Below are 15,004 nucleotides of genomic sequence, written 5' to 3' on the forward strand. Positions count from 1 at the left end.
AAAACCATCAATAATTTATTGTAATTATGCAGAAGTAAGGCCAGATTTTCCATTGGCTCAGCGATGCACATCATTCAGAAGTGGCCTAAGAGGTGAAATCTTATTTTTCCCAAATGGATTATTTAAAACTGTAGGGTGAACATTTAAAAATCTTAATTTTTATAAATTCCTGTACTCTCACTTAGTGAGAAAAATAACACTATGCCCTGACTTGATAGAATTTTCAAACAATGTTCCTATAGCCAAGTTATTAATATATAGAGTTAATCCCTTGGATTACTGGTGAGTCTCTGCTAACACAGGATGAGAATATCTTTCAGGATTTGGCCATGCCACAGTCCCTGGGGTGACTGTCAGGTCCTGTACACTCCTTTGAAATGTGAGGGCTTTTAATTAGAAGGAACAATGGATATTCTTTCTTTCTATATTATTATATTATTATCATTCTGTTGCCAGAACTCCCAGTGGCATCTAATTGCAAGGGAGACTGGAAAATGTGGCTTAGCTATGTTCTCAGGAAGAAAAGGAAACAAGTTTTGTTGAACACATAGCAGACTCTGCCATGGAAACAGACTCCAGCCATCCCGAAATGGATAAACAGAGGGTCAATGATCCCAGCTCCTCTTCCTACCAACCTGTTTTATCCCCACCAACTTGAAATGCCTCTTTTGACCACTACTGAATTCCCATGTTTGTGTGTGTGTGTGTATGTGCATCTGGATGCCATTCTCCTTCATTAATTCCTGGGCCATAAGCACACTGAGGCTTTATATTTTGTTTTGATATCATTATTATTTTTTGGAAAAAAATATTCTCCTGGCATATTTCTTTCTCCAGATAAATTTTAGATTCAGTTTATCTGCCTTTCTTAAAAAAGGAAAGCACAAATAAGTAAATAAAAAATTCCACAGTCCCATCATGTATTATTAAAAATATATTCTACTCAAAAACATCATACTACTAGGGAAAATGAGCATCACCTGACAATTGGTGTTTTCTGACTCCGAGGAAGTATGCTTTTAAAAAAGCAAGCTTCCCTATCTGACAGGGGCTAACAGCATTATCAGCAGGGCATTTATAAATGGCTTAATGTTTAGAGTTCATATTTCATCTTCGACTCTATTTGTTGCATTAGCAAAATGAAGCTCATTAAGCTTTATTCTTTTAGCCCATCTCTCCAAGCATCTGAACCCACTAATACTCAGCTTTCTTGTCTGGAAGTATGTAATCTTTCCTACATCACACTTGAAAGTTCAGCTCATTCCTAAACCTCCAATCAAGGCTATGAACTTGTTGTTTTCAGAGAGGCCACATCTGTGCATGGAGCCATTACGCCATCTGTTAAAGTGGTCAGAGTTCATTTTATTGCCTCCTTTGTGGAAGGACTTGTACTGTAAAAGCATGTTATTGAAAACATAATTTTCCTTATCATTATGCTTTCTTTCTAGCCAGATCATAACCTGCTAGAAGTCTATGGAGCATAGTGTGAAAAGCTCTTCAGAAGAGCTGTTCTTAAGAGATTAAATGATTGCCATCTCTGGCCCACTTCTTTTATCTCATAATCAAGTTCACGATGATACTAGATATCTCAGCTGAAGTGATTATATATTTGAAATAGAAATGGCTTTCTCTCCATTCATATTTCACACTGTTGAAGGCAGGATCATTTTTTTCCCCTATTTTTATATATTTATGGATCTTTTCACCTGTCCACAGGGTTGAAGACTCAAAACTACTATTTAAAAGCTAAAAATGGCTGATTGGGGGTTGGCTTGCCATTTTAGACTTTTGGTACAAATACACTAGTAGTAGATTGAGATCCAGTGTAGATTTATCAAAATGTAGAGCTGTATCAGCTTAGCAATCACTGCCCAGCCATTTGACTTGACCAGCGAGAAGCCTGAATTCACAGCAGCTGAGACACTTGCCCAGGATCACCCAGCCTCACTGAGACAAAAGCTCACTCCTGGGCCTTTTCTGGTGGACCACACTGCTCCCTGCTATATTGAGAGCAGGCCTCTTAGACAGACATGGCATGCGGAGGGAACAGACGACCTACTGACCCAAAAGTATAGGAACCAGATTTTTTTATTATTAGTTCAGAGAGACTCACTTTGGTTTTTGTTCTTTATCCCTAAAGCTCTCTGATACAAGCTATTTTCTGCCATCACAATTTCTCTTCCAGAGACTCAAACTGAGTAAAAAGATCATGTCACTATGTATTAGTGGTTCTGCTAAAACACTTGATAGAGAAGGAACATGAAACTCTTTGCCAGAAATGAGACTTTGGGCTATATGTTGATTGCATTTATCCACATGTGCACAAGTAGTCAATAATCAGACATTCTGAAAGTACATTCTTTCCTCCTTTTAAAATACCTCTAGCTTTAAATAAGACTCCTTGTTTTAAAAACCTTGTAAATAGGAAAAAGTGAGTCATTATTATGGTTAATCACTTTTGCCAGCTGTGACTGCATTTCACATCCATTTTTCTTTTTTTGGACTGGAGAATCTATTCTGTCACTGTTTAGGGAAAAAACCATATTGGTCCCATCAATAGCTTCCTTCAGCACATAATCACAGTTAAGGCAGTGTAAACAAAGATTTTTGTTGGATTGCAGTGAGAAAGTAACTTCTTTAGAATGCAGAATTATGGAGACTAATCCAGCATCTTCAGGTAGCACGCAAAGGGAAAATCTGAGTTATTTTAGGGTTTCTTTCTAAATAGAATAATTATTTCAAAAATATTGAATTTATGAGTGTCTACTCTATAGCTACCAAGTTCCAGATACTGAAAAGTTTAGAAAAGATTTCAGGTGGGATACCTGACATGCCAGGATGATTTTATTTGCACGTACCAGGAAATACTTTTTAGACTGCTTTTAACAACCCAGGGAATTTATTGGATCAGGTAACTAAGAGTTTTGAAACTGGGCATGCTTCAGGTCTAGTTGATTAGGCTCCAACTCACTCTGTAATTCTTCTGACTCTTCCCTTCACTGTATGTAGCACCATTTTCAGGCTGATAATTGACCATGAAAAGCAGATGCATAAATTTTTAGATCAGTGACTCAGAGAACTCTTATGGAAGTTGTACTCTTGTGTCAGGAAAATGACTGCTGTAAGGTCATGTTATCTCTGCATCCCAGCTGTCCAGTGAGAGAGCTGCTTCTTTCTCAGCTGACAAACAAAATGCTCAGGCCTCATTATGACTGACCCAACTCTTTACCCAGAATCCACCTGCCAATGTAAGAGACACAGGAGATGTTCAATCCCTGGGTCAGGAAGATCCCTTGGAGTAAGAAATGGCAACCCACTCCAGTATGCTTGCCTGGAGAATCCCCAGGAACAGAGAGGAGCCTGGCAGGCTACAGTCTGTGGGGTCACAAAGAGTCAGTCACAACTGAGCAGCTGAGCACATATGCACACAACTCTTTACCCATCAGTAGTGGTCAGAGGAGGAATGTCATGTACTAATTAGCCAATGATCCCTCAAACCAGTCACTATAGTAAGGAGAGTGGGATTAAATTGGTTGGCTTAAGCCAGTGGGATCCCACTTGGGGAACTTGGGGTGGGGATCCATTCACCCAAACAACACAGCTGAGTAGCACAGGTGACAGGGAAGTAACCAACAGCATGCACTGTGTCTCTCATCTAGTAGGCAGGACCTGGTCCTAAGGAGACCAGAGGTTTGCCTAGCTTGTGTCATCTTTTCTTCCTGGCCAGGCTTTTATCCTCCGTAGTTCATCCTAAGTGGCCAATTCCACCACCAGCCCACGACCAGTCCATAGCTATACCTCTGTGTCCAAAAGGCAGAAGAACACTCTTATATTGAGGAACACATGATCCTCACCTAAAGTCTAAATACCATGTATTGTTGGCAGACTAAATAGTATTAAATAAGACATGCATATGAGACAATGAAAGGAAGATTCTCTTCTTCTGGCTGTCCTTGGCGTTTCAATTGCCTGAAATTTCAAACTTCAGAGCTCTTCTGAAAGGCAATATTTAATTTGCTCTAAAAGTCAGCTCCCAAAGAGAAGAAACTGATCTGTTTCACTAGTAAGTTCCCTGTAACCTGAACGAGACTCTGCTGTGACATGCTACCGCTGATGGCAATTTAAATGCCCCGTGAGAACTTCATCTCTCAAACTTTCCTCTGCGTCAGCCTGAGATCTTCCTCAAAGCAGAGCTTTAGATGCGGGCTACGCGCAGGTTGCTTGTTTGGGGTACAACCTCGGGGAGCAAGGGTGGAACGGTGAGTGAGGGCAAGCCTGAGGTGAAGGAGGGCTTCCCTGGGTCCAGAGAGGCACCTCAGAAGGACCAAAGGAAAGTGAATCCACTGACAGCAGACCCCTCACGGGGCAAGAATCACCTAGGGGGCGTTAACGCCCTTTTTCATACTTGCGACTGTGCGGGCGAGGGCCGGCCCCCGGGTTAGAGCCATGGTGGACGGTTGGAAGCACTTGGCAACGGGAGGCATTGCAGCAAAAGATGAGCGGCGAGAGTGAGGCAGGGCGGGAAGGGGCTGCGGGCTCGCTGAGGTGAAGGCGTCAGACAGAACCGCGGAGGGAGCCGCGAAAGACCGGAAACCAGCTAAACGCTTCTTCCGGCTTTCCTGTGCGTCTGAGTGGCTTTCCTTAACACACGTTTAACAAGGTAGAATTAATGAACTCTTCGCCGACTGAACGGCCGCCGAGCCCCACAGGCCTCTCATCAACAAGGAGGCAAGCGCGCCGGCGGGGAGGACCCGCGGGTCCCCCGGAAAGGCAGGGCGCTCGCAGCCTGACGGTCGGTGGTCTCCAATGGCCGCCGGCTCGCGCCCAGCAGGGGCTCCTCGCTTGGAGGGCCATTCTAGCTCTCACCGTTCAGTCAGTATGACAGCTCTGACCCTAACATAACAGCAGTATTGACTTTTTTCCTTTAAATTTCTCCGTGAACAATCAGAAAGAGGGCCTCTCTCCCTTTCTCCCCGTCCCTCAAATTCCACTCAGAAAAATTTTCTCATCTCAGTCTTTGCCTCCACGTTAAATTTCTCATCCATGTTTCAAGTGAGCGAAATGGGGCGTCAACTTCCAACACCCGTATGACTATCCCAGTGACTCAGAGTAACTGCCGACTGCCCGCTCGTGTGCTGCGAACACAGACGCGCCCGCCGCTGCTCTGTTATCACCCCGCGGGCTTGCCTCCCCAGATATCTTCTCTGGGCTCCACCAAAACCTTCGTGTTGGCGGGGCAGAGCACTGAGGCAACGATCTGCTTAATTGAGCCAAGAAACATGGGTGCCTCCCCTGCCGCACAGTCAGTTGTTTGGGGCCGGGGCATGTCTTTAAAGCAGTTTTCTAGTAAGTGTAGATTTAGCTGGAATGTTACAGAGAATGGCCTCCCCCTCTGGCTCCTCTCAGTTCAGTTCAGTCGCTCAATGGTGTCCGACTCTTTGCAACCCCATGGACTGCAGCACACCAGACCTTCCTGTCCATCACCAGCTCCCGGAGTTTACTCAAACTCGTGTCCATTGAGTCGGTGATGCCATCCAACCATCTCATCCTTTGTCATCCCCTTCTCCTCCTGCTTTCAATCTTTCCCAGCATCAGGGCCTTTTCAAATGAGTCCGCTCTTTGCATGAAGTGGCCAAAGTATTGGAGTTTCAGCTTCAACATCAGTCCTTCCAATGAACACCTAGGACTGATCTCCCTTAGGATGGACTGGTTGGATCTCCTTGTAGTCCAAGGGACTCTCAAGAGTCTTCTCCAACACCACAGTTCAAAAGCATCAATTCTTTAGCACTCAGCTTGCTTTATGATCCAACTCTCACATCCATACATGACCACTGGAAAAACCATAGCCTTGACTAGATGGACTTTTGTTGACAAAGTAATGTCTCTACTTCTTAATATGCTGTCTAGGTTGGTCATAACTTTCCTTCCAAGGAGCAATCTGTCTTTTAATTTCATGGCTGCAATGACCATCTGCCGTGATTTTGGAACCCAAAAAAATAAAGTCAGCCATTGTTTCCACTGTTTCCCCATCTATTTGCCATGAAGTGATGGGACCAGATGCCATGATCTTAGTTTTCTGAATCTTGAGCTTTAAGCCAACTTTTTCACTCTCCTCTTTCACTTTCATCAAGAGACTCTTTAGTTCTTCTTCACTTTCTGCCATAAGGGTGGTGTCCTCTGCACATCTGAGGTTATTGATATTTCTCCCGGCAATCTTGATTCCAGCTTGTGCTTCATCCAGCACAACGTTTCTCATGATGTACTCTGCATATAAGTTAAATAAGCAGGGTGACAACATACAGCCTTGACATACTCCTTTTCCTATTTGGAACCAGTCTGTTGTTCCATGTCCAGTTCTAACTGTTGCTTCCTGACCTGCATACAGGTTTCTCAAGAGGCAGGTCAGGTGGTCTGGTAGTTCCATCTCTTGAAGAATTTTCCACAATTTATTGTGATCCACACAGTCAAAGGCTTTGGCATAGCCAATAAAGCAGAAATAGATATTTCTCTGGAATTCTCTTGCTTTTTTTGATGATTCAGCAGATGTTGGTGATTTGATCTCTGGTTCCTCTGCCTTTTCTAAAACCAGCTTGGACATCTGAAGTTCACGTATTCTAGCTCCATGGTTTTCAACCAGGGATGGTTTTGTCCCTCGACCCTCACAGGAGACACCTGGCAATATCTGGAGGCAGTTTTGACAGTCCCAATGGGGAAGGGTCCTCCTGGCATCAGATGGATAGAAACCAGGGATGCTGCTAAACATCCTGCAGTGTGCAGGCCCAACAGCCCTCATGGCAAAGAGTGATCCGACCCCAAATATCAATAGCACCGAGATTGAGAAATCTTGCTCTATTGAAGATTTAGACGTTGTGAAATAAGGTCACTTGTTTAGAAAATTCAGACCAAAAAGAAAGGAAATACTCCTTCAGTTGAAAAAGATGCCAATACTAAAGAATATTTTAATCCAAACCAGCCCATAAGACAAATTTGTATTTAGTTTATAATCTTCCACTTCTGCTCAAATGAATATAGATGTTTATGAGATTACAGTTATAATATATATAGTTTTTATTCTTGTTTCCACATAAAAACATCAGTTTATATTCTTTACATCATTTCAATAGAGAATGTTCCATTGTTTCAATTCCTTCACTGTTTCTCTCCTTCCTTTTTTTTTTTTAAACTAGCTTGAGCAAAAGCATGTACTCTGACTTGAAATCTGACTTTGGAGATCTAGCCATGGGGTACTCTTGAATTATTTTACAAAAAGTATTTTCAAAACATTACAAGAAGTTAAGTGTTAAAAGTGTTAGCCTCTCAGTCATGTCTGACTCTATGCAACCCCGTGGACTGTAGCATGCCAGGCTCCTCTGTCCATGGAATTCTCCAGGCAAGAATACTGGCATGGATTGCCATTCCCTTCTCCAGGGGATCTTCCTGATCCTGGACTGAACCCAGGTCTCCTGCATTACAGGCAGATTTTTTACCTTCTGAGCCACCAGGGAAGCCCCTTACAAGAAACTGGAATAATGTAAGTATTGTTGCACAAGGAACATGTCCTGCTTGTGAGAAACATTTGCTGTTTATGTCTTTTTTAAATTTAAAAACAACCTGTTTTTCTCTAGAATATAATGTTAGAGCAGCAGTACAGCTGAGCTTAATAAAAATTTCACAGTGTGAAACCCTGGCTCCTTCAAGGTGGGGACCACTTAGCCTCTAAGATCACAGGAAAACATCCCGTCTCGGCTAAGTCCACACCACATCCCCAAAAGGAGAGAGAATCTTGCGTAACAAATCAGGATGTACAAAGACAAATGCTAAAGCTTATGGTGATAGAAGTAATTATAACCACTTATCTGATAAGTCCAAAAAATGTCGGAATTTTAAAAGATAAGAAAACTGTTGGGATTCAGCTGAATGGATAGAGTGTAGACCTGCCTGAAATTCTCAAAGTATCGCATTGTCACCCTGGGTCCTCTGCCCTTCTAAGTCCAGATAGGATTGCCTGGAACTCCCATTCCATTTCCTGTGGGATTTTACAGCACTTTATGAGGTTTTGCAAATTTCTGGAAGACCTGTGGCTCTGAGTTCTCATTTCTCTCTGAGCGCATTCAGTTGATGGGTCATGTTCCCGCCCCCCACTGACTTTTCCTGCTCTCTGCTGCACCCACTCAGACTGAACTCATCGCTGAACTCCACCCTCAGTGCCAGATTTGGTGCCCACACCCCAACTACACCATCCCCATAGACTGTGTGGCTGTCACAGTCCTTGGTGAGGATAAAAGAGAAGTTACAACACGCAACACAGACAGCCTCAGAATACACATAAACATACTGGTTAATTAAGGGACTTTTGAGCTCGGGGACTTTCTTGGGCCAGTTCCCCTCTCGTTGCATCCCACCCTCCTCCCTACCAGTCAGTAGTCCCTTCTTCTTGCATCTTCTCTGTTTTTTTTTTTTCCTCTTCATCACCATATGGCATTCGGGATCTTAGTTCCCTGACCAGGGATCAAACCTGTGCCCCCTGAAGTGGAAGGTTGATGTCTTAACCAATGGACCACCAGGGAATCCCCTCTGTTATCTTTCTTGTCATCTCCTCCACCCACATGGTCCTAAAATGTTCATACTGAGTCACACAGAGCAGTTCTACTCTCTGGAGTTCCTACTCCACAGATCAATTCCAGCTCTCCCTTTGCATCTCAAAAACAAGCAAATCAAAAAGTCTTTAACTGGCTTTACATGTCTAGAAAGCAGTTACTGTTGTTCATGGCAATTTATTTTCCTTTCATCTATCTTTATAAACTGTTCATTCCTTTAAAAAGCCAGCTGTGAAATACAAGCCTCTGTGTGTGTGTGTGTGTGTGTGTGTGTGTGTGTGTGTGTATCAGAGTGAAAGTCGCTCAGTCATGTCCAACTCTCTTCGACCTCATGGACTGTATAGTCCATGGAATTCTCCAGACCAGAATACTAGAGTGCCTTTCCCTTCTCCAGGGCATCTTCCCAACCCAGGGATTGAACCCATGTCTCCCACATTGCAGGCAGGTTCTTTAGCAGCTGACCCACAAGGGAAGCCCAAGAATACTGGAGTGGGTAGCCTATCCCTTCTCCAGGGGATCTTCCTGAATCAGGGATCAAATCGGGGTCTCCTGCATTGCAGGCGGATTCTTTACCAACTGAGCTACCAGGGAAGTGTGTGTGTGTGTGTATTCAGGCTTATATTTCGTGTGTGTGTGTATATATATAGTCCTATGTCCGGTAAAAGAGCAGTTACTTAAGTGGCTTCAAGTGCCTGGGCTTCAGCTATAGGGCAGGTTAGATGCAGTGTCCAGTGTTCTGCTTTAGTTTTCAACTTCCGTTCTTTGTCTCTTGACTGTTCAGCCAGTCACGCAATGGGTGCCTTCTGTCCGTTGCTCTTCTAGGCAACCTCAGCTTCTGGAGTGCATCTCTCACTTGGACTCTTGCATCTGGTCTGTGTTTACAAAATGCAGCGGGGCATGGAGGCCACAGCTGACCATTCCTGATGGGTCCCCAAGCGAGGGCTCCTAGGTGCCATCATCAATCAGTCTGTTATTTCTCTGCCTAGGATTTCGACTCTGTAAAAACAGTGATGACATACTTTCTTTAATCCCCCCAAACCTCCTGGGAGGCAGTAGATATTCTGCAGTGTTGTCCACTGTTTCCCCAGATTCATTTATTCCACAAATTCATTCACTCTGTAAACAGTCATTGCTGACTGTGGGCCAAGAGATGGGGATGTTGCAGCGAACTAGAGAAAGTTCTGGCCTTCCCAGCGCTTATTTCTAGTTGGAGCGATGGTGGTGGGATATTTCAGTGCTGAATGTGTATCAGTGACACCGAGACAGCACACTGTTGGTTTCAGAAGGAGAGTGTACTCCTTTTAGGGTTGAACAGTGTAAACAGAAACCATGAATCTTTTTACATAATGACGTCGCCTTCATCTCCTCAGCGCCACTGATTCTACCCACCAGCACATCTGCTCTTCCATCACACAGCGATCTGAGTGTGGGTGCTGTGAAAGCTTCCTTCTTTGGAATAATGCCGTCTGCAATGAAAAACAGTATTTTAGCTTTTAAAATTATAGCTCTGAAATGTGAATTTCCTCTTCATTCTCCTTGAGACGACCATTATATATATGTGATGAGGAAGGAAAGTTGGAAGATGGTATTTTACCATGTCTCATTCTAAATATAAACACAACGCTCCCCCGTTCATTATAAAAATGCCACTCCAAGCTTTATGAATAAACTTTCCCATTTTAATACCTCTTGGTTACACCATAACCATTTTATGATGGGAAGCTTTGGCAAAGATAGCAAGAAAAATAAGAAGTTAATGCAATTACAAAAAGGTTATTTACTGAGAGAATCAGGCAAAGGGATTTCCTTTTCTACAAGTATTCAGCATCTCAATAAGTGAATAAACACACACACACACATATATATAGAAACAGTTTATCCTAAATATTACTTTTCTAAGTTATCCACTTAACTCACCCTATGAGATTTATAGTTCAATCATGCCAGTTCAGAGTGGAAAGAAAAAAGGCCATTTATCTAATCCAATTCCTTGGAAAAAATACTTAGGCAATATTAAGAATCTTCAATTATCTTATTTAATAAAGGGGATGATTTATACTCTGTAGTCAGTAACATGTGATACTGATTATTTCTAATCCCTTAGAAGAGATCTGCCATTCCGCCTTTGGTCCTGTACGGCATGAAATTGTCATGTATATTTCACCAAAAGAAGTAGCAAGAATAATGGGCCCTACAGTCTGCAGTCATCTTAAACTAACATACTGCAACATGGTTTTGCCCTGGGGCAGAGAAGTAGGGATTTTTCTTTACTTCAAAAGAATGAAAAATTATTATCACTCTATCCCATACCGTTATAGACTTCAGAGACTTTGGCATGAAATATTCAGAAAGTTTATTTTAGAATTCAATATTTTAAAAGCCTGCTTTAAAACTATTACAGTGATTAGTGGCTCTGTTACTTGGACCAGTCCTTGCTTTAAAAAGCCCTTTGTCCTGGTTGATACCATTTGCTGTTTCAACAAAATATAATTTGCACCCACCCAGGAGTGCCACATAAGGCATGTAATGCATTGTTTTAGAATGCCTCCCAAAGAGGAATTGTGGCCACAACTCAACAGTTATCTTTCAAACACAGTCTTAAAGTAATCACTTCTGTCACTGGTAGCAGCTGAAAGTATTGCTTACGCCACGATTTTCTCCCTTTGCCATGTGTTATGTTAACTAGGGGGGCTGAGCACCATTTCTCTGCTCCCTGTTCAAAGGAGCAATGCCCCTGTCTCAGTGGCCCTAGGGACACTTAGGCACAACCCAGCTGAGGCCACTCACACCCTCAGCTGACCAGTCAGAGGCTCACGCCTTCACCTCTCTTCCTAGGATTCAGAAAAGCTTATCGGGTGTTTGTGAGGAATTAACCGAGCTTCCGAGGCCATGAATGAAGTCAATGAAAACTTCCAGAGCTTGAGTTAGCTGTGTGGTAATTGCAACACAACCACTTCTGTCTGGAACATCCTATTTACATAGGGAGACGTGTAGAATAGTGTGTAAAGCCCACGTTTGGGAATTTAACCATCCTGAGTTTCATGTCTGTTACCAACACAGTGATCCTACCAGCACATTGAACCCCTTAATGGTCAATGTCTGCAGAATGGGCCCATCCTGGTGTCTGTGCACAGATTCAGTGAGATGGGCAGTGTAAAGGCAGTGTGAGGCAAGATGTCAGCCACTATAGTTATTTACTCCCAAAATGTTTTTCCTTTTTTAAAATATTTATTCATCTGGCTGCTTCAGGTCTTAGTTACGGCCTGTGGAATCTTCTTTGTCAAGCATGGGATCTCCTTTTTTAACTGTGGCCTGTATGATCTTTTTTAGCAGCAGCATGCAGGGTCTTTTAGTTGTGGCATTTGGGATCTAGTTCCCTGACCAGGATTCTAACTGGGGCCCCCTGCATTGGGAGCAGGGAGTCAGCCACTGAAACACCAGATAAGTCCCCTAAAAGGTGTTTTTTACCTCTTAATTCTTTACTCCACACTTCTGTTGTGCAATGTATGGTGGGAAAAATCAAAATGGTGTCGGTGTTGCCAACAGCTCTCTGCCATGGGGCCAGGAGACCAGTAAGGAAGTGTGACTTATGGACATTAAAGTCCTTTGTCATCCAGAACACCTTCCAGAAACTCAAGATACTTACTGGACTCTTACCCTGAAACAACTTGGGAGTCCTCAAGGACAAATATTTTCCTACTTGAGTCAGAGTCAATCACAGTTGTCACCAGGCAACTTTCAACAACCCTGTGGCTTTTCATCTCTTCTTCAGGGCACTTTCAGGGTTACCCAAGTTTGTATTTCCTGAATTGCAATTCTTCCAGAATCCAAATAAACTCTCTTCTTCTTTGCAGCCTCCTGCCTTGCTTTTTTGGTTGACAGATGCATGTATATTTATTGACATATCACAGAAAGAATTTGCAGGATGGCTAGGAAAACCATCACTCCTGCCTTTTTTAATATAAACAAATTTAACCTGTGCATTTGGTGACATTCCTTTAAATGTATTGAGTATATCATTTCTGTAGGTTTTAATAGATACTTTTTCCTTTCCTTCTCTCCTTAGGTATTATCAATGCAAAAAAAAAAAAAAAAAAAGGATAGCCATTGACCTCAGCCTTCTAGCAGATAAGATAGGTGCCTCTCACATAGAGAAATGAAGTGCAGAAGTAGAACAAAACTCACTGTAAATCACTTTCTGTTTCATTTTCCAGGGAAGTAGATCAAGACTCAGATGGTCATGTCAGCTTTAAAGACTTCGAATATGCCATGAACTCTGGACAAAAGTAAGCCTAACTGCTTGTATGCAACTTCTGGGGAGACCAGAATAGATGGTGATGTAATGAGATGTCAGATTCCACCCTAGCGATGCTGTCATACTGCATACCTTCCATTAAACTCTCCATTATGGTCTTCAGATGCTCACGACTGCTTGCATCTCAGACTCCTAGAGGTGGTTATTATGATTATAAGTCATCTCCTTCCATGTGGCCCCAGTCCTAAGTCTGGTTGCTGCTGGCACTGCCGCTGGGGTCATCCCCAACCATTCCTCTTCACTCGCAGCCCCCGACTCCCACCCACATCACAGGCAGGGAGGCTCCACTCATTTCCTGGTCCTCGACACCCACCCAGAGGCTCCCCGGTCCTCAGCAGGTCCTAACCCCCAAGGAGAGGGTGTTTTTTTCATGCCAACGGTGCCGGTTTCCTTCGTGCATTCAGCACTGGTTGATCAAATAATAGCACCTGCATGTACTGAGTGTTGACTGTGTTTCGAGCAATGAGCAAGGCTTTTGGAAAACAAAGACCAAAGACTTCTCTAAGAAAAGGTATCCTTGTTGCCGTTTAGTTGATAAATCATGTCTGACTGTTTGCGACCCCAGGGACTGTAGCCTGCCAGGCTCCTCTGTCCATGGGATTCTCCAGGCAAGGATACTGGAGTGGGTTGCCATTTCCTTCTCCAGGGGATCTTCCCGACTCAGGGACTGAACCCGTCTCCTGCTTGGCAGGCGGATTCTTCACCCAGAGCCACCTGGGACGCCTACAATGTATCATTAGCAGTCATCAAAATCATCATCCAAAGATGGCCCTAGGGCACTGGCTGAGTTAGACTGAGAGACAGAGTGGGCTGTGATTAGTAAGTCTGTTCCAGCTGTACACAGAGGAGGAATGGGGTGCAGCAAGGATTTGGGAGCAAAAACTTAAACGCAGAATCCATTAGAATGGCCTGGGCCTGGGGTCCCGCAGCAGAAGAGCAAGCCCTGGGCTGCCCTCTCCTGGACTCTGACTGGTTCTGGAAGGTTCTTCCCTGCACCAAGGGTCTTAGCCATCTGTGTTCCTGTTCTCCATGCTCTGCCCATCCACACCTGGGATCTAGGGACTGTGACCCTGGACATTCAGCACTTATTTTAAATAAATCCTCCTATCAACACTAATATTTTATCTGTAAGTGTTCAGAATGCCAAACATTAACAACACTGTGAAAACATCTCGTTTGAGTCAAGTTTTAGAAGGATTAAAGCTCAAAGAAAAATGTAAATTTGTCACATAGAAACATTAACCAAGCATCCTGCTAACAGATTATTAGCAGATAAACTTAACAGACTGTCGTAAATCAGAGGAAGCTAAAGGGACTTCATAACTAAGTGTGATCGGGTGTTCTGGATGGGATCACGGAATAGAAGAAAGGACATTAGGTAAACACTAGTGAGGTGTGGAATTTAGTTCGTAATACTGTGTCAATATTGGTTCATTGATGTGGCACATGTACCATAGCCAAGGACACACTCAGAAAATATTCATCACAGAGGAGACTGTGAGTATGTGGGAACTCGCTCTCCTAACTTCACAATCTTTCTATAAACCTAAAACTATTCCAAAATGAAAAGGTTGTTAAAAAATAAAGTCTTATCCCAAAGTTAGCATATGCTAAGCATCCAAAATGAAGAAAACTTGGAAAATCATTAAGAAGTACAAATGAAGTATCATTCAAGAAAAAGGTAGATCAGCAGTATCATTCAGCATCATGTGTGTTTTTGGACAAATTGTTCTGACTGATGAAAAGCCCCTGGGCAGAGTTTTATTCAGCAAGCATATTTATTGTAATGTGAATAGTTGAGTCATTGGTCTTCATCTCAGTGCATAAGTGATCCTGCTTTAAAAATCTTAATGTAAAAATTAGAGTAGTTCACTAACAAAATGCCAGCATTCAGTAATTGCCAGAATACCACAACCTGGTGTTGCAATGACTCTTTGGACCTTATTTCTCCCTGGAAGCATGACAGGAGAGAGGGAGAAGTCACGTCCTCCCGTTGAGTGGCAGGCAGGAGGCCAGGGTGGGAACAGCTATTGGGCAGCTCCTCCAACCTGGGATTAGTTCAGGCTCTCTTCGGTCTCAGTGACAGAAACCT

General features: G+C 43.2%; 1 protein-coding gene across 6 annotated transcripts in view; it reads left to right on the plus strand.

The window, feature by feature from the left end:
- EFCAB11 (EF-hand calcium binding domain 11) overlaps positions 1 to 15,004 on the plus strand; it is a 240,458-nt gene that overhangs the window by 155,685 nt on the left and 69,769 nt on the right. For all 6 annotated transcript variants that reach the window (XM_043919404.1, XM_043919403.1, XM_043919405.1 and 3 more), the window contains exon 6: positions 12,812 to 12,883. In XM_043919404.1, coding sequence (XP_043775339.1) covers positions 12,812 to 12,883 — 72 coding nt within the window. The remainder of the gene's footprint in view (positions 1 to 12,811; positions 12,884 to 15,004) is intronic.

Source organism: Cervus elaphus, chromosome 12 (assembly GCF_910594005.1).
Source record: "Cervus elaphus chromosome 12, mCerEla1.1, whole genome shotgun sequence".
Lineage (NCBI taxonomy): Eukaryota > Metazoa > Chordata > Mammalia > Artiodactyla > Cervidae > Cervus > Cervus elaphus.